This window comes from Gekko japonicus, unplaced genomic scaffold, assembly GCF_001447785.1.
Source record: "Gekko japonicus isolate JY-2015 unplaced genomic scaffold, Gekko_japonicus_V1.1 scaffold1821, whole genome shotgun sequence".
NCBI lineage: Eukaryota > Metazoa > Chordata > Lepidosauria > Squamata > Gekkonidae > Gekko > Gekko japonicus.
In genome coordinates, this window is record NW_015169227.1 from 359,880 (window position 1) to 386,451 (window position 26,572).

The 26,572-nt window shown below is 42.0% G+C and overlaps 1 protein-coding gene across 1 annotated transcript; it reads left to right on the top strand.

Annotated features, from left to right (window-relative positions):
- Positions 1-1,647: 1,647 nt before the first annotated feature.
- On the top strand, positions 1,648-25,261 carry HECA (hdc homolog, cell cycle regulator; the record flags this gene model as incomplete). Its single annotated transcript, XM_015416425.1, has 3 exons — positions 1,648-2,065; positions 17,214-18,254; positions 25,107-25,261. Coding segments are annotated over exons 1-3 (1,425 nt in total), but the record flags the coding sequence as incomplete, so codon positions are not given.
- Between the last annotated feature and the right edge of the window lie 1,311 nt (positions 25,262-26,572).

Here is a 26,572-nt window from a genome sequence, read left to right on the forward strand (position 1 = left end):
AACTGCATCTGTTGTTGGGTCAGTCAGATATAGCCGTGATCCATACCTCAGTTATATCTAAACTGGACTATTGCAATGAGCTCTAATTGGGGCGATCCTTGAAGAGTGTTCGGAGGCTGCAGCTAGTACAGACTATTTGGTTGGGGCCAACTATCAGGGGTATATGCTCCCAGTACTACAGCAATTACACTGTCTACCGATCTGCTCCCAGGCCCAATTCAAGGTGTTGGTTTTGTCCTTTAAAGCTCTATTTGGCTTGGAATCAGGGTATCTGAAGGACTATCTTTTTCCATAGATTCCTACCTGAGAATTAAGATCACATGGAAATACCCTTGTGACTGCTCCACCAATTAAGGATGGTCAGTCAGTGGGCATGGAAGCAGGGGCCTTTTCTGTGGCAGCCACACAATTGTGGAACAACCTCTCCAGGGAGGTGTGCCTGGCCCACCTCATCGTCAATCTTCAGGAGGCAGCTGAAGACAGTAGGCCTGCATTTTGATTTAGCTTTCATCATTGGCAGTCCTAATTGGAGTTTTTAAACCGTGACTTTTATGGGTTTTTGAAAACAATATTTTATCAATATTGTAAGTCTCCTGGAATCCCACGGGGAAAAGGGTGGCTAATAAATGTTTTAAATAAACAAATTTTAAAAATCCAGCCACAGGTATGAATTCAAAATTGAGGCTCCACCATGTAATCATGCTGTGAATATGAATTCCTGGAGGGTAGCCGTGTTAGGCACAGCACAATTAAATACGGGTCCCTATTGGGTTGTGAAAATAAGAAGCAGGAGACTGACCAGATATGAAGGTGCACAGAGAGTTTATAAAGGGGAATACAGACAGATATTTACCAAATCCCTTAAACAAACTTAATTTAAGAGCTGAATTCCATCCTAGCTAACTAAGCAGAGAGCTATTATACTGAACTCTAGCCAAAACCTAACAAGGCGATGCAATCTCTCACAAGACCTGAATGAGTAACATCTGGTAGAAGCACCTGTCTGCAGTCACATGATTGCTAGCCTGACAGATAGATTTGACAGTCAGATCAAACTTATCTACAGTAACTGCTTGCTACCTTTTACATTTTGACCCATATCTCAATAGTCCCCTGGTAGGGTAAAGACGAACAGAATTTGTTCCAGCATAACCTTTGGTAAGTCAGCGCTCACTCCATCAGCCACACCAAACGAATCACGATCCATAAATGCTTATGCTGGACTCCTGTTTAACTGCACTGTGAGTTAGGAGCGAGGTTACGCTAAAGGATCCCGCACAATTCCCACGTTTTGGAACACCCCACGCTAACACCTCGGGGGAGATTTCTCTCATCCCTTCGTCGTCCCAGGTTTCGGGAAGCCGTCCCTTTCCCGCTCGAGGCGAAGGCCTGACGAAGCGCCACCCTGGTGCTGCGGGCCCAGCCTCTGAGCCGCGCCTTCCTCCTCCGTTCCTTTCGCTTGCTCTTCGCTTCCCGCTGTCATCGAGGCCTGGGCGGCCAGGCAGCCGGAGGAGGAGGCGGAGGAGGAAGCGGGCGGGGAGCAGAGCGCCAGTGGGGCGAGAAGCAGAATCAAAACAAGCGAGACACGCCTTTTCCCGTGCCTGCGCTCCTTCCCGCGGCCTGGCGGCTGTGGTGTGTGCAGGCGACTGGGCGGGAGGAGGGGAGAGAAGAGCTCGCTCGCTCCTCCGCTGCCGCCTGACAATGGGGCTGCACTAAGGCACGCTCGGTGGGGTGGTGGTAGTGGGAGCAGCCGCCGCGGGGAAAGCAGCCACAGCCGCCACCGCCGTCAGCTTCCTGGTGCGACCCACTCCTCCTCCTCCTCCTCCTCCCTCGGCGATGCCGAACCAGAAAAGCAACAAGGGCAAGAAGAACAAGCGCGCTAACAGCAGCGGGGACGAGCAGGAAAATGGAGCCCTGGCAGCGGCGGGGGCAGCGGGCGCCGGAGGAGCTCTGGCCGCCGTGGCCGCGGCGGGAGGGAGCGGGCCGGCGGCAGCCGCAGGAGGCACTGGAAGCTCCGGGGGAGCGGCGGCGGCGACAGGCTCGGCTTCGGCCGACGCCAGGAACGGTAAGGCGGAGGGGAGAAGAGGAGGAAAGGGGAGGGCCTGGCCGGGCAGGAGATGCAGCGTGCGGGCCGCCTAACTTCGTCCTCGCTCCCTCTGCCTTCCTGCTCGTAAAGCTGCCCGGGCCCTCGATGGCGCAGCAGCTCGAAGGATGCCAGGGGGAGCTGGGCAGGAAGGGACGCGCGGGCTTCCTCCTGCCGAGAGTTTGGCCGTCAGTGTGTGTGCGCGGCCTGCTGGGGGCTTCTTGGCTGGGACACTGTTGCTTACCGCGGCAAGCGAGGGAGATTGCAAACGCAGATTTCCCCCCAAACAGAGCTTGACAAGCGTACGGTGCCTCTGATTGTGGAGGAGGAGGAGGAGAATCCAGGCCATGCGTTTCCCACACCTTCAGAAGGGTCAGTCTGGGGCCCCGGGTTTTACAGGTGGCCCTAGGCAACGAGCTAAAAGTGTTTAGGTTGCGACACTGCAGGGAACCAGCACGGTCGGGCCTGGGGTACCCTACTCAAATCCTGCTTCAGACCTAGAACTGAGCGGCCTGTATGTAAAGAGAGAGAGGAAGTGAGCACATCAAAATATGTCATAGCGTTTTTTTAAAAAAATAACACCACAAACCTCTAGTCTGTAGCAGCTGGCTTTTGTCCTGTTGTAGCCAAAATAATTTTATATAAAATTTGCTCTGGTAATGGTGAAGTGGTACTGCAAGTGGCGGAGATGGTACAGAGCTTGCTGGTTCACTGGTCTGGTCCCTCACTGTGAACCAGCTTGATATGTACATGTGTTCAGTCTTGTTTCTTCCAGCTATAATAAAGCACATTGAGGAGTTCTTCCTCTCTGTTTCCTCACCTGGTTTCATCCCCTTCTCCTCATGTATGTGCCGGAGGGAAGGAGGAAATGTTATGTCTACTGACATCAGCAACAACCATGTGCGTGTCCTTTCCCGTGGCTTTATGAGTCCCTGAGGCACCTTTGCTTTCTTGGTGCTGTTTTTGGATATGACGCACCTTTTGGAGGGGAACACACATGTCCTGCTTTTACAAATGATACCATGGGTTGAAAACTCACCTCGCAGAAGTCTGTATGTATTTTCACAAGGCAGTAGTGGCCAAAGCAATGCTTTGGCTCCTTTCAAACGTGTGCAAGTGGATGTGCTAAACAGAATTCTTTTTGTGAGACCTGCAAATGAAAACTTAGGAACCATTGCTGTAATAGTTTTCTAGTTGAGAATGGGTCTTTTTATTCCAGGCCCTTGTTTGAGAACTGTACTTCTAGTACTGGAGTAAATTGCGAGAGTTAAAAGTAAAGGGGCAAAATACACACTCTGTGTCTTACCTGTTACAGTAGACTTATCCCCAAATGCTCCAATTTATGAATACACTTCTTCAGCAAGTCACAACTTAAAAATTCTGCTTTCAGCTAGGAGTAACTTTCGGCACAGTGCCCTGCCCTCACTGATGAAACACAGCAACCAGATAGGTTGTACTAAATTTAGGACATGGATGCTGATGTTCAGCGCATTTGGTTGTGGCCTGATACTGTAGATGAATAGCTATTTTTGCATCTCTGTATGTTACCAGACCCAAGCTCCACCAAACCGAATGGCTCAAAAAAGAGCATGAAGAGGGTTTGAGAATGAGAAGGGGCAGCACAGGGATAGGTTGCCTTCTCATCTTACATGCTCTTAGTAGTAAATTTCCATACAAGAAATCAGGTGGATGGTGTGGTCCTTTGCCCACTTTGGACCTTCAGTCTCAATCACTTGTGCCAAACCACTGTGTTTTCAAAAGAAGCTGGTTTCTTTCTGATAATCTTTGTTGTGGTAGAATGCCAGCTGTTCTGGTACTAACACTGTGTCTGTTTCTGGAAATATTGGATTGAACTCCCAATTGGCCTTCAGGTTGCTTGGTGGGCATCAAACCATCGGAGGGAGGGAGGCTGTTACAGACTCTTGAGGCAGTTTTAAGAATTCCAGTTTGCATGTATAAGGCATCTAGTCCTCAGAGTAGCAAGTTTAAGCAGGTATACTCAGAAATAAGTCATACATTATCCAGTGGGGCTTATTTCCATGGAAGTGTCCTTAGAATTGGAGTCTCCTAGTGGCAGAGAGAAGCTTTTAAAGTATTCTATCAAAAAGTTTAGGAGGAGTGGTTACAAATGAAAAGAAGCCCAAATTTATTTGATTTTTGACTTTTAACGTTATGAACTAGAACATGTCTGTGTTTACTATTGGAATCCACCTGGACAAACTGTGTGTTAAGCTCCCTGTGTTTAACACGTGGTTTGTGGTTTTACAGACATTGTTAAAATGAAAAGATAAAAAGCACCACAGAGCGTGTGAGTATCTGTCTTATGGTTTCAGTTTATACCTGGATTTTGTATCAAGATTTTATGGGGCTTCCCTGATCTGGATAGCTGTGGCAAGCCCGATCTGATCAGATCTAGGAAACTAAGCAGGGTCGACTCTGGCAAGTACTTGGATGGGAGACCTCCTTGAAATGTCAGAGGTGGGAGGTGGGGGCAGGCTTTACTCAGTCACCTCTTTGAATATCTTCCAGGCCCCCAGTAGGGGTTAGTCACCAGAGATTGCCATGACTTCCAGGTACACACACACACTCACACACACACACACTCACAAATAAAAAAAAGATGTTGTGGGGCTAACTTTGATTAACTGGCTGCTAGTGGCTTTTATTTACCTTTTCGTACAATCCCGGTTGTCTCTTGTTGGTGAGGAGTTCCTGAGGCGTTGTTGATGAAAACTGCTTTCTTCCCATTTTCAACCCTTTCTTGCATTTCTGAATCGCTATGGTGCACTGTATGAAATGCTCAGTAGCGCTTCTTGCTTTGTCGCTTCCCCCCCTGCCCTTTTCTGCCGTGCATGCAATCTTCTTCTGAGAGTTTTTTAAAAAAATGTTCTATTGGGATTGCTATGGCACTGAAACAGGACCTCAAATTGGCGCCATTGAGATGCTTGGACTTCATTGAGACACACTGTCACTTGGAAATATCTGTTACACCAATCACTGAAGCCCAAAGCTGCCGCTGAAACCCGCTGTCCAGTGAGTTACTTCTGTCCTCCTTGTTTCAAGGTGACAGCAGTCACGAACGCATGTATCACAGTCTGTCTCAATGAAGTCAAGTCATCTCAATGAGGTCACTATTGCACTGATTTGCCGTCCTCTTTCAGTACCGTAGCGCTCCCAGTAGAACATTAAAAAACCCAAAAACCTTCCAGGGAAAATCGTGTGTGAGGTGAAAAAGGTGGGGAAAAAGTGGTGCAGTTTGAAATGGCCATAACGCTTCAGGGACAGCTCACTAATAGGAAGAAAATCACTTCCTTGATTTTCCAAGTGAAACCCCCTCTCCTGTCCCTATATCACTTTACAAGTTGAGGGGCCAATAATGAATACCATCCAGGTTAGAAAGGTAATGTGAAATGCATCATAAACAAAACTGCTCCATTCTTTGGAAGGCAGTTTCTGTATCCAGCCACTGCTGTGGTCTCGTGGGGGTAAAGGTTGTGACTACTGTAGCTAAAAACTATGTCCATTGGAAGAACTGGGTCTTTCTGTTTTTTAAAAATAGGGTTAAAACCCTTAAAGTGCTACCACTAAAAAGAAATGTATAAAGAAACATACAATAGAATATTTTAATGTGTCACTTAATTGATGCTGGATTGTTCCGAAATGTCTTTTTTCATAAACTTTTAAAATATCAGTTCATATTATAGAATTGATATGAAGATAATTGCAAAAAAAGTACACGTGGTTTTACATTAGAAATGGTTGTTAAAGTGCATGGAGAACATTGACTATTTTTCAGCAACATTTATTTGCATTATTCCATAATCAGTTCCTTCTGACATATCTGCTTCCTCATCATGGCTATTGTCCAGGTTTATTTTAAACCAATCTGGAATTGGCGATGGGTCAGCTCTCTTCTCACAAGCTTTGTTTCTATTTTGTAAATGGTGATTCAGATATACAGGTAGGTACATGACACCATTCTCTCAATCACTTATTTGAAAGCCTCCCTCCCCATTAGTTTGGTGCATGTGGAAAGATTCATTTTACATGAAGGGAACATTTGATTCTGAAGTGTTATAGACCCATCATGAGAGGGCTGTACCATTGTCTTGCTTTGGCAGGGTGCCTTGGAGCATTGTAAACTTGCAGAGACTTATTTAATTCCTTTGTGCCACATATGGTTGATATAAATCAGCATTCCAAAATGTTACATATCCCAGACAGGGACTCACTGGATATTGTGCCCATAAGCAGTTACTTGCAACTGGATTTTCTTGTGTTGAAAAGACAATCCAGTTGTGTTTGATAGCTGTAGTGCAGCATCCAGTAACGTGTGGTCACAAACTAGGCATAGCCTGTGGTCACACATGCTAAATAATCTACTTTCAGTCCACTTTCAGTCCACTTTCCAACTGGCAAAATCCAGTTGGAAAGTGGATTATTTAGTGTGTGTGACCGCAGCCTTAGTTTATTTGTTCCATCAGTAAAACAACCCCAGGTCTGCAAGGCTAATTTTATACAGAATGCATACAGTTCTGAAATTTTGAGTACTGTCATGTTTTTTATTGTACATATTGCAGAAAATATTTCATCACACCAATCAATCAATACACACATGTTCAAGTTTCTTACTTTACAGCTTCTGTTCTAGGAAATTTTTTGCTTCCCTTCCCTACAATTTAATGCTAGTTTCATCATGACATGCAAATTCAGCCCCTGAAATTGCTGCCTTGCATGCTTTCCAAAATAAGATAAGTCTACAGTTTGGGCCTAATCTAGTCTGGTTCTATATTTAACTCTTTAGAGGGATGATACAGTAAGCCGCTCAAGTGACTAAAAATTGTTGCATACATAATATTGCTCAGAACACCATGATAAATGACGTTTTATTTCCAAGGGTCTTGGATTGAGACTTTGTCCTCACCACTTCCAGTTTGTGTCTTTGAAAGATACACAAGACTTTTATGCCAGTATTTGTTTAAAAAAATTAACCTTAGTCACATTGTTTGGCTGTGTGTCAGAGGGGTTTTTTTTTGCATTTGAAAATCATTTGTTTATTGCAGTACAGAATTTGGCAATAATATTTAAAGTAGTCTCTTAAAGCTATTGCCTTCATCTGAACAGTTGCTCTGAAGAGACCATTTATAAGAAGAGAAAGTTTAGCTTGTTCACTAACAGGTTTTTACTATTACAATTACTTTTTGAGAACTCAATTCTAGTAGTAGTTCCCAGAATGTTGTTTGGGGGCACACTGTTGTGTGGCGAAACAGGCTGCACTGTGCCTTGAAAATCAAGACTCAGTTCAGATTTCACAAAAAATTATGATTAAAGAATCATAGAATCATAAAATCATAGAGTTGGAAGATACCTCCAGGGTCATCTAGTCCAACCCCCTGCACAATGCAGGAAATTCACAAATACCTCCCCCTCCACACCTCCAGTGATCACTATTCCATGCCCAGAAGATAACAGAAAAACCCTCCAGGATCCCTGGCCAAACTGACCTGCAGAAAAATTGCTTCCAGATCCCAAAGTGACAATCATAATTTCCATGGGTGTGTAAGAAAGGGCCACAAGAACAAACCCTTCTTGCCCTCCTCTGATGATCTGCCTAAGTTCACAGAATCAGCATTGCTGTCAGATGGCCATCTAGCCTCTGTTTGAAAACCTCCAAAGAAGGAGAGCCCACCACCTCCCAAGGAAGCCTGTTCCACTGAGGAACCACTCTGTCAGGAAGTTCTTCCTGATGCTTAGACAAAAACTCTTCTGATCTAATTTCAACCCACTGGTTCTGGTCCAACCTTCTGGGGCAACAGAAAACAACTCTGTACCATCCTTTATATGACAGCCCTTCAAGTACTTGAAGATGGTTAGTATATCACCTCTCAGTCATCTCCTCTCCAGGCTAAGCATACCCAGCTCCTTCAACCTTTTATTATAGGACTTGGTCTCCAGACCCCTCACCATCTTCGTTGCCCTCCTCTGGACACGTTCCAGCTTGTCTATATTCTTCTTCAGTTTTGGACACCACAATTTAACACAGTACTCTAGGTGAGGTCTAACCAGAGCAAAGTAAAGCAATACCATCACTTCACAAGATCTGGATACTATACTTTGGTTGATACAGCCCAAAATCGCATTTCCCTTTTTAGCTACCAAATCACTCTGCTGACTTATGTTCAGTGTATGGTCTACTAAGGCCCCTGTCACACGGAGGGAAAAAGCACGGGCAAAGTGCAGCTTTTAAAAGCCGCACCAAAAGAGACACGCGGCGGCGGGATCACATAGATCCCCTGAGCCGCCACGCACTTTCTCCCCGGCACGATCAGATGCCGGGGAGAAAGCCACGAAACAGAGAGGGAGGCTGCGGAACTGCGCATGTGTGAGCATGCGCAGTTCAGCCAGGAGCCTCAGATGCGCCGGCAGAAGGACGCACCGGCAATCCCACAGCCGCGCTTGCCGCGGCCTTTCTGGTAAGTCCACCTCTAGGGGTGGTTCTTTTTTGTAGCGGGTTTTCAGCCTGAAGGGCCAGATCGGGGACAGGTGCGCGCCGCTTCCCAGATGTTGCGGTGCAATCACGCCCGTTTGCTGCGCCCCGATCCGTCCCTCTCCCGGCCCAAACCCTTACGTGTGACTGGAGCCCTAGTAGTTAGAGTTCAGAGCCCCAACCCTGCAACGAAGCTCACCAGGTTGCCAATTCTGAGGTTGGGGGATTCATGTCCTGTAACAATGGTTTGGCCTGCTGTCTAAAATGGACCAAACTAGAGAGCATGATATGAAAGGAGTTTTCAAGCCATGATTGGGTTGGTGTCACTGGAAGCGTGGCTCTTGGAAGGCTCAGCCATTCCATGTTTTAACCTGGCTCCTAGACTCAGAACTCTGAGCATGAGATTTCTGTGGTGAATGTCCATAAATCAAAAGTAGGTTCGCAGCTTACAGAGCTAATGTTTTAAGCATGTTTTATTTTAAGTTAAAAAAATCTTTGTGTTTGTGTCCTTTAAAAAGTTTATATCTCCGCTACCTGGCATTACATTTTATGATACACATGGCCCAACAAGGTCTCATTTATGTTAGATCCGGCCCTCATAACAAATTAATTCAATACCCCTGCCCTAGATCCTTTTAGCACATACTACTGCCAAAACAAGTCTCCCCCATCCTGTAACAATGGTTTGGCCTGCTGTCTGAAACGGACAAAACTAGAGAACATGCTATGAAAGGAGTTTTCAAGCCATGATTGGTGTCACTGCCAACTGTAGTTTGGCTTGAAGTGACAAAACTTTGTTATGGCTGTTGCTTCCTTTTCTGAGACTGATTTATACAATGGAGACAAAATGATCTATAGCTATTTATTTCTTATTAATTAAAGATATAAAAATAATTGGGGAAATCATCATCAATGTGGATGCAAGGGTCACAGCTCTTGCCTGCATTCCACCCCCACCCCCACCCCACCCGGTCCTTTCTGACCTTGGAAAAGTACATTCATAGGTTTGCAGGATGTTCGTGGATGGGGTTCAGGAGACCGCAGTGTTAAGAAGAAGGAAGATCATATCTTTCCGTTCTTCCTCTTCCCTCAGCTGAGTTGAATTTACAGAAGAGGCATGGTGATTTTGTCTCCTCATGTCTCTTGAGTCCATAGGGATCATGTGACTGCTGGAAGGTTTATTGGAAAGGACTGCTTGGGTGGGGGGAGGGGATGTAGGAAAGCTCCACAACTGTCAGTGCTTTCTGCTATGGGTTGCCAGGAGTCAATGCTTGGTTTCTAAACTATGGTAAGTACAAATGATAGTTTGGCAGGATGATCTTGTGCCTTTATTATTTATTCTATGTATTTATTCCAAATATCTATATCCTGTACTCTTCCTGGAAAATATTCCTGATGTTTTATAGTGGATATATCTCCTATTCTGTGGTTCTTAGAGTGGGAAACACTGTATGGAACTCATTACCTCCTCTTGCTGATACAGTGCCATGACATCTTGAGGCGGTGAGTAAGTGAAGGTCCTCCAGAATTCCTTGATGGAACCCACATTAAAGTGTGGAAGTCTGGTAATCTTACTATTAGCCTAGAAAGTATTGGGAAATGAAAGCTGGTTTGTTAGTAGTTTTTGGACGTTCCTAATGCTTATTAGCCAATAAGGCCATCCACTGACTTTACTGGGGGAAGTTTTTCTCCCTTATAAAAAGGTCATTGAGAGAAACTTTGCTATGTCAGTGGCTAACTTTTGTAATGAGCCATTTAAAAGAAAAACCTTTGGATCTCAGTAGTTTTATCTAAATTCCTCATCCAAGAGTTGATATATTTCTCTCTCAGCTTATTATACAGAGGGCAGTATAGCATTACGTGAAATACTCTACTTATCTTGTATCCCATTTACATAAGTAATTAATAACTGGCATTTTAAAGTATTGTCCTGCCATTTCCATTGTTGGGAGGACATTACAGTGTGCCACTGTAAAGATTATTGTATATTTATTCATTAGGAAACAAAAATGTTTAGAAAGATTAAAAGAACATGGAAAACACAAACTAATGCATAATGGGGAACATTTTCTATTTGCATCTCAGTAGTAACTTCCAATCAAAACTAGAAGACTTCTTGTTTACCAACCTAATAAATTTATAATCTTGTCAACCCTGTAAAATTGACTGAGCAATTCAGATGACTTGCCTTCTTTTCAGCACCTAAAATCCAACTCTTCCAACTCTGTTCTTTGGTTGCTATTTTTATAACAGTCGGAGTCCCCTCCAGTTTAAAAAGGCTTGCATAAAATTTAAAGGTAGCCTTCCATATTATGGTTGAGATATTTAACAGTTCAAGTTCCAGGCGCAAAATGTTTGAGGCCACAAAAGGGGGCATAGACATAAAATTACGAATTAATGATAGCTGGACCTTATCATGTTTATCAGTGGGCCCTTGGAATCAGATTGGAGCACTGAAAAAGTGGAGACTAATAAAGTCTTATAAACTTTCAAGAGGGCAGGAATATATTGAGCACCCTTGAGGTAAAAAAATTTTCCTCAGTGTCATCAATAAACTTCTAGACTTATTAGTGCTTGCCTGGATATGAAAAGACCAGTCCAAATTAAAACCACCAAACACCTAAATATTTAAAATGTTGCGCTTGTTCAGCTTGTTTCCCACATATAATCCAAGGCTTAATGTTAGTCTGCTTGGAAGTTGAAAAAAACATGATTTTAGTTTTTTCATCATTTATATTCAAAAGTTCATGTGAATAACCTTGAATAAATATTTTTATAGTTCTGCATAGACGCGACAAGAGTCCTTACAAGCTGAACTAAATTATCTGCATACAATAACAATGGGACTGGAGTGCCAGCTACTGTATTTATTTTATTCAATTTATACCCCGCCCTCCCTACCAAGGCAGGCTCAGGGCGGCTCTGTAGGAGCGTGTGTGTTTGTAGCTGAAAGTAAAGGTACAGACTCATTAATGTAAAGATTAAAAAGATGTGGCACATACACATCCATGTCTCACACCCTTATTGATAGGAATTGGAACTGACATACCTACTATATGACTGCCTCTATCCTGAAGAGAATTTCCAGTATATACATTCATAATCAAATGTAATAATCTCTTCAGAATGGTAGTAAAAAGATAAAGGTAAAGGTTCCCTTGCTTGAAAGCCAGTCGAATCCGACTCTAGGGTTGCGGTGCTCATCTCCGTTTCAAAGCCGAAGAGCCAGCGCTGTCCGAAGACGTTTCCGTGGTCATGTGGCCGGCATGACTAAACACCAAGGCGCACGGAACGCTGTTACCTTCCCACCGAAGTGGTACCTATTTATCTACTTGCAATTTCTTGCTTTCGAACTGCTAGGTTGGCAGGCAGAATGGTAGTAGCATTTATCTTATTCCAGAGGCGAGCATGAGAAACTTGAGTTTCTGTATGTGCGCTGTACTTGCCTGCCTGCTCATATGCATATAAAGTTATCAGGATGTAAAAGATTAGGAAGCAGCACAGATACAGGAAGTGTGTGACTGTGGGTGCGGAGAGTGAAGAAAAAGCCAAACTGGATCTGAGTTGCAAGTTTGACATAGTAACAGCTTGTGTGGCCGTGAAGAGAATCAGCAAGAACTTACTGTCAGCTCGCACAGTAACTCTCAGACGAAATAAGTCCTCTTAATCAGGCTTTATTTTAGAAATCAGAAAAGTTGCTTTCAAGTTGAAACTCTTTGCCAGAACTGAGGAATATTACAAAGTTGGAAATTACAAGAACTTTGGTTCAGCCCTCATTCATACGTTAACATTACATAGTAAGTAGGTGCAGTAATACAAGACAATTATAATGGTGAGAATGTTTATCATTACAGACTTTCTCGAAGGCCGTGAGAAGGTTGAAAAGCGCAAGTTTCCAATGGCTTTTGGAGGAGGTTCACTTTGATTAGTGTTTCATAGCGCAGCTAATCTAAGATCGCTCAGACATGTATCAAGCCTCCTCTTCTCAAGAATGGCAGAGGAGGAACCTTGCAGACAGATTGATAACATGCCAACAGGTGCTGTATGTAATATGGAAACAATAGGCATGAGAACGGAAATAGCAGAAGCACTACAATAGATAGTAACAAGCAAAGCTATGTACATCAGAGACCCATGATTACAATTACAGAGATCCAGTGACTCAAGTACCAGGGCAAGGGTCCGAGTCTGACACTTACACAACTACTTGATCTTGTTCAGAAGATACAAGTTGGGACCTGTGACTTCCTTGGCAGGAGAATGTTACTTGGGCATTGTTGATGAACAGAGCAGGAGCCAACTGCAGAATAATTAAACACTGCTTTAGATACCTGTGTAATTATTTATTTATTTATTTATTTATTTTTGGGATTTATATCCCGCCCCATCCAATATTCAGCTCGGGGCGGCTAACAGGTGGCTATGCCGAGATTAAAATATACATACAACAACATAGTAAGCCTTGTCAGTAAGCCTTATCAGCCTTGACCAGGGCTTTTTTTGTAGAAAAAGCCCAGCAGGAACTCATTAACATAATAAGGCATACTCAACAGCAGAAACTCATTAGCATATCGGGCCACACCCGATATGGGGGGGGGTCAACAGTGGGAGGGCTTCTAATGTCCTGGCCCCACTGCTGGACCTCCTGATGGCACTGGTATTTCTGGCCACTGTGTGACACAGAGTGTTGGACTGGATGGGCCTTTGGCCTGATCCAACATTGGCGTCTCTTATGTTCTTATGTTCTTATGATAGTACAGCTCATTAGCATATTAGGCCATACCCCCATGTTACCAGAAGTGTAGTCATCCAGCCACACCCACCGTTTGCTTCTTATTCTGTTTACCTTGTTTGGTGTCAAAACCCAGGGGTTTTTTTGTAGCAGGAACTCCTTTGCATGTTAGGCCACACACCCCTGATGTAGCCAATTCCAATGAGTTTCTGCTGTTGGGTGTGGCCTGTTATGCTAATGAGCTCCTGCTGGATGTGGCCAACTCAGGAGCTAGCTGGAACTCCGTTCCTGTGCGTTCCTGCCCAAAAATAGCCCTGGCCTTGACACAATTTACCTTGGCAAGACTATTTCAAGGCCAATTCTGTGCATGAATGTCCTGAACATGGACTGTTTCCATGGTAAAATGGAAGAGGCAAATTGATTAGCCCATATTGTATCAGTTTGGCTACAGCGCTTGACTTAAAGTGAATACAGTCCTAGTTAGAAAGTTTCGTCTTCCTTTCATGAAATCTTTTGAGAACCATCTCTAAACATGTAAGAGACTGATCAAAGGTGATGTTGATTGGGCCAAAATTGCTTACTGGAGTGGCATTGTATGGCTTTAATTTAAAATATGCCCTCTGTATGTATGTAGTATTGGAAGGCTTGGTTTAAGTATAAAGCCAGCCACATGGAATGCTACACAGGTAAGCATGCCTACTTGGCATAACATTTAAATCAGAGTTTAGTGCTGATTTTTGAAGTGTTTGAACATGCTGGAAAATTGGTTCCCCCCTTCAGTACTAAGGTTTTAGGTTGTTCAGTTGGTAGCATAGGCGTAATCTTCGTGGGGGCGACGGGGCTTCAGCCCCCGCCGAAATTTTCAGGAAGCTGCTCAGCCTCCCCCGGGAGCCACCCTTGTTCCTAGCACAGCAATGCCTCTGGCCCAGCCCCAGCCTCCCCCGGGAAATTGGAAAGTCTACACCTTTGGTTGGTAGTACAACTGCTGTTCAAATACAGCTTTTCAAATCAAGTCACAAATACCAAATTTTGTAGGAGAATTCATTCTTGGCTTACAAAACTGCAAGTTCAAATGTGGTAGTTTATGTAGAGTGAAAAGATGTGATACCTTGGTTTCAGTAGCCATCTGATCACTGAAATAAGACTTCAGTTAAATAGAGATAGTGCAGAAATATGTCTGAATAACGGTTCATTTCCGTGTTCTGGGAAGAGTTGCTGTGTTTGGGTTGGTGTCATTGGAAGCATGGCTCTTGGAATGATCTGGCTTTCTCAGACTGGGCTTATTGTAAAGCATGCCTATTTAAATCAGGCTTCCTATGTGTTTCTCAGATATTTCCTAAACAAATTAACATACCTCTTGCTTGATCTGATAAATAAAAACATGGAGGAAACATGGTTTCTTTCAACTCTCATTAGAAAGGTAATTAGAAATTACACATGGAGCGCATTTCAAAACATAGTTTACTGTTTCTGTTGAGTTGTACATATGAATGAGAAACACATTTGTATACATGTGTAGGGACAGTGAGAGAGCACATTTACTTGTATATGATGTGCCTGCAGCTTTGCTGAGTCTGATAGTTACCAAAGGAAACAAATTTTCCCCATGAGTTTCAAAGTAAACAGTCATGCTGTTTCGATAATTTGGAAGGTAGTCATTAATTTTAGTAGAGATCTGAGAAAATTGATGTGGATGGATGTAGAGCAGAATTTCTTAAACTGAGGCCCAGGAAGCCCTGAGGAGTCTGTGACAATATCCTTGGGTCTATGAATATACAGAGGATGAACCCTTCTCACACGATGTCATTTTTCTAGGAATGGAAATGTTGGATGATGTGGGCCAATGAGAGACGAGAGAAGGACTAGGGGTCTGTGAGAATGTAATATACAGAGGATGAACCCTTCTCACACAATGTCATTTTTCTAGGAATGGAAATGGTGGATGATGTGGGCCAATGAGAGATGAGAGAAGGACTAGGGGCCTGTGAGAATTTTAAGTTGTGGGTACTTGGATTGACAAGGGGCTGGAGCTTTGTGTTCCCTTTGTGTGAGCAGCCACTCATTAATGCAGGAAGCCCTGCTCAGCAGCAGTCTGGAGCCGTTCAGGGTCTTGCGCGGCCCATTCCCCATTTTAAGATTACAGCAGTTATATTCTGCTCAGGATGCGAACTGCTCTGCTCAGTAGGGGGGAAAAAATTAGAGAGGACATTGGCTCAAAGGTAGAGCATCTGCTGGGCATGCAGAAGGTCCCAGGTACAATCCTTGGCATCTCCAGGATCCAGTGGTAGTTGATTTGAAAGATCTCATCCTGAGAACCCAGAGAGCTCCTGCCAGTCTGAGTAGGCAATATTGACCTTGATGGTCCAGAGATTGATTCAGTATAAGGTAGCTTCATGCATTCAGGTTTTGAGAACTATTAGCAGTGCAAGATTTCTGGACATTTTAAAGTCATGAGAGAAAACTCTGTGTGTGTCTATATGTTTTTGAGGAAAAGTGGATATTTTGGAAAAATTTGGAATATGTTCAAAATTTACTTCCTTATCAAGCTGAAACTTATTTTACTTAAGCAATATAAAATGTACAATTTATGACTTAACATATAAAATTATAGTGATAGGCATATTTATGAAATTTGAAAGTATAAAGGCCTTAGTTTTGTGCAGGCAAACTTCTTATACTGCTGTCTCTCTGACCAAGCAATTTCAGGGCACCTGATAAACTGGTTTGTGATTTCAGATATCACAGTAAAACACAGCACAAACTGTGGTAAAGAACCAACTACGAATCCTGATTGGAAATCCATGTTTGTTGACAGCCATCATCTACATTCAGTTGATTGGTCAAACCACAGTTTATTGTTACATCTGACTGCAGCTATGCAGTGCTGCCCTATAGTACCTCGTTACTGTTGCCATAGAGGCCTAGTTTTGGGACCACTGTAGACACACCTATATTCTTTCTGAGCTTTTCTTAGGTGCTGATAGGCTTCCATTTTTGTCAGCTGAGATGAAGAGAATTGCTTGGATCTGAGCTATGTCATGTTTAGAATAAAAACCCAAATTATTTCCTGATTCTATAGATCTCCCTGAAGGTACCACTTTTCTTCACATCAAGAGGTGTAATTTCTGAAAGCTAATTCGCTAAGACTCTAATATTAGAAATTTGTGTTAATTAGATGTGTGTTTCTGAGCCGCAGAAGTCAGCTACTCAAAGGTTTTCAAGTGTATTAAAAGTCATGGGAAGTTTGGAAATTAGAATATATAACTTTGTTTTCTAGCAGGAAATTTGAAAAGTATAGATACATTGGCTTGGCTGGGCTTTGTTATAGCTGAAGACTGGAGTAAATTAAGGTGGACTTAAATCAAATGGATGTTAGTAAATTCTTTGTGTGATGTTCTGTTTGTAGGAAATGGAGATTGTTTTTCTTTTTCATAATGGAAAAAACATGTAGGGGTGAGGATCTTTTTGTAGTAATGAGATCCAACCTTTCTTAAGGTTAGAGAGTAGTTCAGATTTCTGGCAGTGATTTACATAAAACCCATTACAGTATTTGAGATACCAGTTAGGTGAAAGCAGTATTTTAATAATGTTAAACACAGAATTGGTGTCTTAACATTTTTTCCATGATAGATCACTATGACTTCCTGGTCTAACTTGGACATTACAGTACAAAATCCTGTGAGGACAATGACTTGTTTCCTTTGGATTAGTGTAACTTTATTCAGATTATAGAACAGTAAATCCATCTGTACATGGAGGTCATGTGTATATCAGAACCTCCGGTTTGTATTCATGGCTAATTTCTCAGAATTCTTTTTCTATACAGTATTAGAGAAATAAAACAAAAAAAAATGTAAATGTTGGGTTGCCCATAATACAGTTGACTGACTTACCTCTTCTTTGTCCCACAGAAGCGCCTTGTGCTACTCCACTGATCTGTAGCTTTGGACGGCCTGTTGACCTAGAAAAAGATGACTATCAGAAAGTGGTATGCAACAATGAACATTGTCCCTACAGCACTTGGATGCACCTTCAGTGTTTTTATGAGTGGGAAAGCAGCATTTTGGCCCAGTTCAACTGCATTGGGAGAGCAAGAAGCTGGAATGAGAAACAATGTAGGCAAAACATGTGGACCAAGAAAGGATATGATCTTGCCTTTCGTTTTTGCTCCTGCCGCTGTGGGCAGGGCCATTTAAAAAAAGACACTGATTGGTATCAAGTAAAACGAATGCAAGATGAGAAGAAGAAAAAGTCTGTGTCTGAGAAGAGTACGGGAAGATCAGCATCCGAGTCCACAGAAGATGTTAAAAAGTGCAGGCCCGCAAACAAGTCACAGAAAGGTTTAAATCATGAGATCCAGCGGCGGCATTCTATGGACAGACAGAACTCTCAAGAGAAAAGCGCCTCTGGTGGTAGTTATGCAGTCCGTTCTCCCTGTGGTTCTCCTGGTCAGTCTCCTCCAGCTGGCTACTCTGTTCTTGCCCCCACACATTTCAGTGGGCCCCGTTCTTCTCGATATTTAGGAGAATTTTTGAAGAATGCTATTCACCTAGAACCCCACAGGAAGAACATAGCCAACAGTGGCATGTTTAGAAATGCTCACTTTGATTATGGGACATCTGGTCTACAAGCACATAGGTCGGGACATTTTGATGCCCCTGTACAGTTTTTGAGGAGGCTTGATCTCTCTGAACTTCTTGCTCATATACCACGGCATAAACTGAACACTTTTCATGTTCGGATGGAAGATGATGCCCAAGTGGGTCAAGGAGAAGATCTGCGGAAATTCATTCTTGCAGCACTCAGTGCCAGTCACCGAAATGTTGTCAACTGTGCATTATGTCACAGGGCACTGCCAGTATTTGAACAGTTTCCATTGGTGGATGGAACCCTGTTTCTCAGCCCATCACGACATGATGAAATTGAATATGATGTTCCCTGTCACCTTCAAGGTACAGGTTGCTTATGGATTCCTCTTGGTTTTTAAACAACTGCCCTGCATTTTGCCTCCTACGCTTTTGAAGGTGGAACTATACATTACTTGCACATTTGAATAGCTGCATCTTCATGGTTGTTTAATATAGGAAAAACTAAGTTAGGCGAGAGTGGAGAAGCCATGTATGTGTGGAGGGTGGGATATCTGGTGCCTGAGCCTTTGCCTTCCACTTTCCCCCTTTGATTCATCCTTCCCTCTATGGGATTCTAGATCTTTGCAAACATATATTTCAGATGTCTTGGAGAGGGAGAAACAATGGGGGGTGGAGTTGCAGGGGAAAGAAGCAGATGAGGAAAAGGTCAAATGTCTTCTCTTGCCATTCCATAGCCACTTACAATACACAATTGCAAGAAGACGTGGCTGTTAGAGGGATTTTTGGTGTTGTTGTTTTTCAACCCGTAATACATAGACCAAGTTATCACTGGGCAAAAACCTCAAACACTGTTGAAACAAGTTTTGAAGTACTTAAGTAGCTTGGAAAGTCTAAAAATTGAATTTCTCTCTTATTTTTTCTATATGTGAGGCTTTCCACGTGGATAGTGAAGGATTGGTACTCTGCAATGCAGTATGCTTGCAGAAACTTGTTTGCTGTGAGACTTACATCTGTCTGTTCAAGGAAGCATCTTAATATTTTATAGCTCAAAGAGCCGGTCTTGCAACTTTTTTTTTGACAGTTCTTTGAAGAGGCCAGTTTGCTGACATAGTAACTGGTAAGCCCACAAGGGGTGTGGAGAGGCATCTTTGTGGGTTAATCATAATATACTTGCCTCAAGAAAGCTCTTTGCACACAGTTGAGGCATTTGGGAAAGGAAGGCACCAAGTAAGATGAGAAGTGCCTACAGAGGGTAAAAGTTGTACACATTGTGCCCTCTGTCTGGGAGTTTCTGCTATTGTCAGTGAGGTATGAATCCTTCTTGACCAGATTGTGATTGGGGCTAGTGCAAAACTTTAACGTGTTCCCATTTTACTGCTTATAGCTATGTCAGAACATAGCTTTAAAGTTTCCCAGTGAACATTATGATATGTTCACAACCCGCTGCCTTGATGACCCTATTTGGATGGGAAGGTGGCATAAAAAGTTTTAAATAAGAAAATAAAGTATAATTCTTACCTCATTAATCAGCTGCCCAGTGAGAGTTAAAAGGTAAAAACAGAGTCATTCGGCACTTGATTTGGATGTCTGTCGTTTCTGCCTTTGAACATTTACTGCTAATCTCTTCTTTTTAGCTGTGCTCATATGACATTACTTAATGCCTAATAACATTCCAGGAAGGCAGAACTGTTTTCAAAGGCAATTAAGCTAAGATAACATTAATCATTAGAAGGTAAATGGAACAAGATGTTATTAAAATATATTTTAAACACTCTCCTATAGGAAACCAATCAATGGATTTAATCCAAACCCTTCTGAACAGAAGCAGATTGCAGAAATATATCTTCCCTGCCTTCCCATTCTTCCAGCAGGCCCCATACCATTGATAAAGTCACTGCTCAGGCTTGGAAGGGTGCTCTTCCAGAACAATATGCTGCAAATCATGGGAAGACTTTAGTAAGGAGTGGGAAGTCGGGCAAAATGACACCCTCTCCATTTAAGTGAGTGGCACAAAACTCTGCTCTGCTGGGGCATAAGGGACCCAAGTTCATATCCCCACTCTGCCATAAAGCTTGCAGGGTGACCTTGGACTGATCACTTTCTTCTGGTATAACCTACCTTCATGGGTTGTTGTGAGGGTAAAATGGAGGAGGAGAGACAGATGTCTGTCACCCTGAGCGCCTTGATGGGATAAAAATTATATAAATAGAGTAAGAAGGTGTGTGGTGTGTGTTTGGGAAATTTCACCCATTCCCCCACCTGCTTGCAGCATCCCATACTGCATAGATTAATCTCCCTGCGTGTAGAAAGTTCCATGTTGCATCTGAACGAGCTTTCTCCCTGATGTCAAAACTTACTTGCAAAAGCAGTTTTTAGTGTTGGAAGCTTTTAAACAAGATATTGTATGGAAGGATGGAATTTGAAACTCACATGCATTGTTAGTGAGTGAGTGCATGTGGAAATCTGCGCCATGCCCTTCCTTTTACATTTCAGGGCTGTTCTGCACATTCAACTTATTCCTGATCAACAAGCACTGGAATCAGTTTGGGCATGGGTCTTTGGCACATCTGCCCTCCCTCTCCATTTTCACAGTTGTGGCATCAGTTTATTTTATTCCGCATATGTCTTAAGTAATGAAGGTTTTCAAGGGAGTGTCCTGTTGTCATAGGTGGCATCACAGCCAGGATTTTTTATCCTGGGGGGGTGCCAGGGTTCGGGGAGGGGGCTGCTGGTGCTGGGGAGGCTGCTGGTGGGCGGGAAGAGCTTGCTGCTGGTAGTGGGGAGCTTAGCAGCTCTGACAGTGAGGAGGCTGTGCAGCAGCCACCCACTCCTCTCTCTGAGTCTTCTTTAAAAGACCCAGCGGGGGGGAGGAAGACGGTGGGGCGACCTTGTTACTGTCCGGGCCGAGTCTTCTCCGTGCTTGCTAGCAGGAAGAAGGCTTGGTGCCCGGCAACAGAGGCCATGTGGTCACCCCCTCTCTTCCCCCACTAGTCAACTGAGCAGAGAGGGGTTTTTAAACCCCCTTTCTGCTCAGCTGGCAGGCGGGGGGAAGAGATGGGGTGGTGCGTGGCCTCTGTTGCCAGCTGCCAAGTTTCCTTCCTGCTAAAAATGTTAGAAAATGATTTAAAAACCTTTGGGCCAGATCACAGCACCCCCTTCTTTTGATTTTTTGCACATGCTTATATTGAAGCCACAGCCTTCAGTTTGCAAGACTTGAGCAGGTCTCTTAACAATAGGATGTTTTGTAAGACATAAGGTTGCCATAAATTGGGTGTGACTTGATGGCCCTTAACACACTCATATTGATATATTGATATCATGGCTGCATTTTTTAAAAAGGCACTAAAATATTGATATACTGCTGTAATGATAGGTCAGGCAGATTCTCTGAAGTCCCAGCTGGGAATTCAGAAAACCTGCTAGATATATCAGTACAGCGGTATATTGATATTTTAGTGCCATTTAAAAACAAAAATGTAACCAGTTGTCTTCAGGGCAGAGGGGGAGAGGGAGTGGTTTGACAATGACAGTCCAATCATTGAGTAGTGGGTGGGTAAAGAAAGCCAGCAGAAACATTATGGGCGAAATGACTCAAAATTGGCTTCCAGAAAAAGATTGGGGTAAAAGTGGTCTCAAACCAAAGGAAAAAAACCCCATGGAGGGAACTTTTATTTATTTATTAAATTTCTACCCCGCCCTCCCACCGAAGCGGGAAATTAGTGAAAACTAGAAGCACAAAACTAGAAGCCCAAGTGAAAACTAGAAGCACAAAAATGCATGTGGAGATTGGAATAATCCAAAGCAGTATGGGGCTAGAACAGGCAGAAAAGTTCTCCATCTGCTCTGTGGTTATATGGCCAGCATCTGCTTCAACAGTGTGCACGCATTCATCACTTGCAATGAGGGATCCTCGCTCCCTTCCTGACATGGAATTAAGGCAAGAGTCTTTGTGGTTTTTGTGTGTCCTGGTATTTGTACATTCTGAATGTGCTTTCGCCCTAATGTCTTGCATGGTTTTTACTTTGGTTCATCACAAACTTGTATGACTTTATGGATCAAACTTTATTTGATGCATTCAAATTAACTTTCTATTTTAGCACTACAAAAATGGATGGGATATCTGTAGTAGTAATTGCTTAGCAAAAAATTACATACATGTTCTGTCATTAAGACGTTGGCTCACCCTTTGTGTCTGGCATTTCAGCAAAGTTGTTACAAGAGTTACAGTGCCTTAAACAGAGTTTAAAATTTGCCCCCACAGTGTTCATTGTAGCTAACTGTAGTTGTGTTTTAAATAATCACAACTGATTTTCCAAAGGTTGACATAGCATATTTTCAATTTAAATCCTGATAGCACTGTTCTTAGAATTGAACCTTTCCCTTTAGTTCGTTTTGCAGAGAACAAGGTATGGTTGCCAACTCTGGCTTGGGAAATTCCTGGAGATTTTGTAGGTGAAATCTGGGGAGGGCAAGGTTTGGGGAGGAGAAGAAGTTCAGTGGGTTATAATGCTATAGAGCTCACTCTCCAAAGCAGCCATTTTCTCCAGGGAATTGATCTTTGTCATCTGTAGATAATTTGTAATTCTGGGAAATCTCCAGGTACCTACCTGGAGATTGGCAAACCTAGAACAAGAAAATGAGGTTGTAGTTGTAAAGTAAGGAACTGCCAGTGAGAATTGGAGCCAAAATGGGCACGGGAACTTGGAGTAGTTTAGCAGGCAAACTGGGAACCCAAACCTTTGGCCTGAAGAAATACTTCAAAATATTTCTCATTGTTTGTTAACAACCCACTATTTTAACAGTGGGTCCTGTGCAGAGTTACTCCAGTCTAAAACCATTGAAATACATGTGTGAGCATCTTATTGATGAATGTATCCCATAGTCTGAAAGATTTATGCATAACTTTAGACTCCGATATACTCCTTGCATTTAACCTTAACACTTGCCTCTTTGGAGAGGTGGTGGTATCACACAGTGCACAAACTTTAAAAGGCTAGATTTTATCTGTCAGAATATAATTTAGATTGTGATAGCAAAATAAGATAGGTGAGATTTTTTCACTGTGGTATTGGGTTTATAAAGAATGACTAAAGACTTGTACTCTACTCTCTAGAATAATGTTTACTAACTGCCCCCCAAATCTTGCCACCATGTACATTTCAGAGTGGCATCAATTGAGTATCTTAATAACTTGCCTTTGGAATCTAGTACATTTTTGTTCCATCCTTCCTCTATATATGCATATATGGTTCTCCTTTCCCCGTTTTAGCCTCACAACAGCCCTCTGAAGTCGGTTTGGCTAAGGAAGAGTGAGCTTTGAACCCAAATCTTCAAATTTCATTCTGTCACTCTGATCTCTATACCACACTAGCCTAGGTGATGATTTAAACCAATTACAGCCTGTGAATATTTTCTAGTTGTCTTGCATCATTTTAAAATAGTATCAGCTTGATGACTCAGGCACCTAGGTACTCTCTGACAAATAATATCTCGGGGGGTTATTAATTTTTTTATTTTCTAAAAAAAAAGGTGGGATACAGAAGGGAAGAAGGGGTGGGGGAAAATATAGTTTCATCAGGATTGTCAAATATTATGAGTTGTTACGTACAACAAGTAAAATCAGATGTATTACCAAGTGTATTACATATTTCAAATATTAGAAGCAGACAATAAAACATCAATATTACGGAATTTTGGGATAAATTCTCTCTTTAAAGAAATGAAGAAGAACTTTCCTAAAGTTAGCGGTAATCTATTAACAGTAAAAGAGATTACATCTTTAACAGTTGAATGGACTTCTGTGCTAAAATTAAATCATTGTAAAAACCTTAATGTCTTATTTGTTTAAATCTTAATTTTATTTTTACTAATTATTTTATTCTTACTAATTATTTAAATACTAGTGGAATACAGAATAAAACATTGAAACGATAATCAATATCTTTATCACCTTTAATATGATATTCAGATAATTCCAGAACTAAAAAACAAAGTTAATTATTCCCATAGTATGAGTAATAAGATTGCCATTTCTGCTGAAATTCTTCCAGTGGTCTTTTGTTTATATAATTGGTTAGTTTTGCCATTGTTGCATACTCTGCTAGTTTTTCTTTCCAGATCTCTATTGTAGTACTGTCTTCTGTCTTCCATTTCATTGCAAATATTACTCTGGCAGCTGTCAACATATATCTTAGTATGTCTTCTGAGGTTCTGTCTATATTATCTGGTAGGATACTCAGTAACATAGTCTCTGGTTTCATTGGAAATTTGGTTTTTAAAATATTTTGAATTTCTTCATGTATATTTTCCCGGTATCTTTGTGTCTTGATGCAAGTCCACCACATAAAATAAAAGGTGCCAACTTCTTTTTTACCTTTCCAGCAAGCCCCTTTGTAATTCTTGTCCATCTTTGCAAATAATATCTGTTGATGGAATATGTTGGATCTGCCAAAAGGACTATCTGGATTAGAGCATTCTCTCTACAGTATGGCCAATGAGATGGCCTGGCAAGCGCAATGAAATAACACTGGAAAGTTAACAAGCAGGACTTTTTTGAGGTGGTGATCTCCTGTTGTTTGTCTGCAGTTTCTGTCACTCAGAGGTGTGCTGGGTCTGAATACAGAAGCTTCATTTTTAGCTGTGTTAACTAGTAGCTGTCTAATGCATTTCATCCTGCTGTTCGTCCATGCAGTTCAGAGATGGCATACATAGTTTCCCCTTCTCCATGGTATCCTCATAACAATCCTGTGCAGTAGATTAGGCTGAGTCTGTGACTTGCCCAAGCTTATCCAGAAAGATCCATGGCAGGCTGGGGATTTGAACGATGTCCTGGATCCTAGTCAGACCTTCTAACCACTATACCACGCTGGCCACTGATTTACTTTCATAAATCTTTGAAAAATCATCTGAGCTAATGACTACCATACAAATGCTAAGTATTATTATTTTTTTGGTTTGTTTGCATAGTGGTGGCACATCAAGCTAATGACTACCATACAAATGCTAAGTGTTATTTTTGTTTGTTTGCATAGTGGTGGCACATTATTGAGAATGCATCTGTGTTTTCCAGAATGGATGCTGTATTTCTTCAATGTTCTAACTAAAGATGTCAGTTACAGCATTTCTAGTGGTGTTATAATGTGCAGCCACTTACTGCATAATATAATTGTAGGTAATTTCCACTTCTTTTAATAATGTTTGTTTTTCTCTCTATAGGAAGGCTTATGCATCTCTACGCAGTTTGTGTAGACTGTTTAGAAGGGGTTCACAAAATTATCTGCATAAAGTGCAAGTCTCGGTGGGATGGAAGCTGGCATCAACTAGGCACCATGTACACTTATGATATATTAGCCGCCTCTCCCTGTTGTCAGGTTAGTATTATCAATAAGGTCTTATTCAAATGAATTGGTTTTAACTGATACTCCTTGTGGAATTTATTGAGAAGTGCCCTAAAAAAAGAAAATAGGAAGAGAAATTATGGTCAGTTTTGAGGCCATTCAGTTGAGCAATATGGTAATGTATGCAATCCAGGGAAAACAAGGATCCAGATTAATTTAGAATTGCATTCTTTGTCTGATTTATCACCAGTCTCTTTACTCAAAAAGAGGAACTTGAAACTTCTGTTCGTTTCATGCGTTAGATACAGGGCAAATAGGTGCTTTCCATTTTCTTAGATACATATGTCAGATTTTATAATAGCAAGGATACGGAGGAAGGAAAGAAACTCACTCCAGTATGTAACTGTCAAGTAGAAAGAAAAATAGCTTTAGATAGAACTCTTGTCTTGCGTGCTGATGGCCTCTGTTTCAGTCTTTGGCATCTCCAGTGGAAAGTTGCAGGGCTGGGAATAACCCTTTCCTGGACGCCCTGGAAAACTTCTAATCAGAATAGAAATTGCTGGGCTAGGTGGACCAATGCATTTGTGAATAATATGAAGTGCTTTGAGAACTGTGTTCCAGCATACAAATAAAATACAAAAAGAAGACACAGTATTAAACTTTGTTTTATATACCACTGCTATGTGCCTAATGAGCATTGTCACTACATCAGTTTGCACAAAAATAGAAATCCTTACTGCTGGTAGAATTTAGGGTCGCTTTATGCTTAAAATGAGATGAAGATAAATATATTACCAATTCAATATGAATAACATGGTATCAGTTATATGTCCTATTGGTGTCCCCAATAATCAGAGATGAAGATGTGAGCTCAACAGAGGAAAGTATATGGGGAAAACGTGGAATTGTCACATATAAGGGCCTTAGTTGTTAATAGCAGATTTCATGGAGGAATTATACAGCTTGTATAACTGGATTGCTCTATTGCCAATATATTCAAATAGAAAGTGGAAATCTATAGCAGAAGGGGAAGAAATCTCAGAACTCCAGCATCTTTTATTTCCTTTACAATGTAACTGGTATGAAAGTTATATGATAAAATGGGAGTCATTTGAATTTTTCATTGGGGAAGATTTTCTTCAGTGATTTTCAAGTTTCACCATATTTAATTTTAGAGAGAACTGTTTCAAGATGCTAACATAATATTTGTTCTCCTGGAAAATTTAAGTTTTACAAGAGTTAATATAAAATGTTAATTTTGTAATGACAGCTGAGTTTATTAAGATGCAGACATACTGGAATATGATTTTTGTAACAAATTAATGAAATATCACAATAGTAATT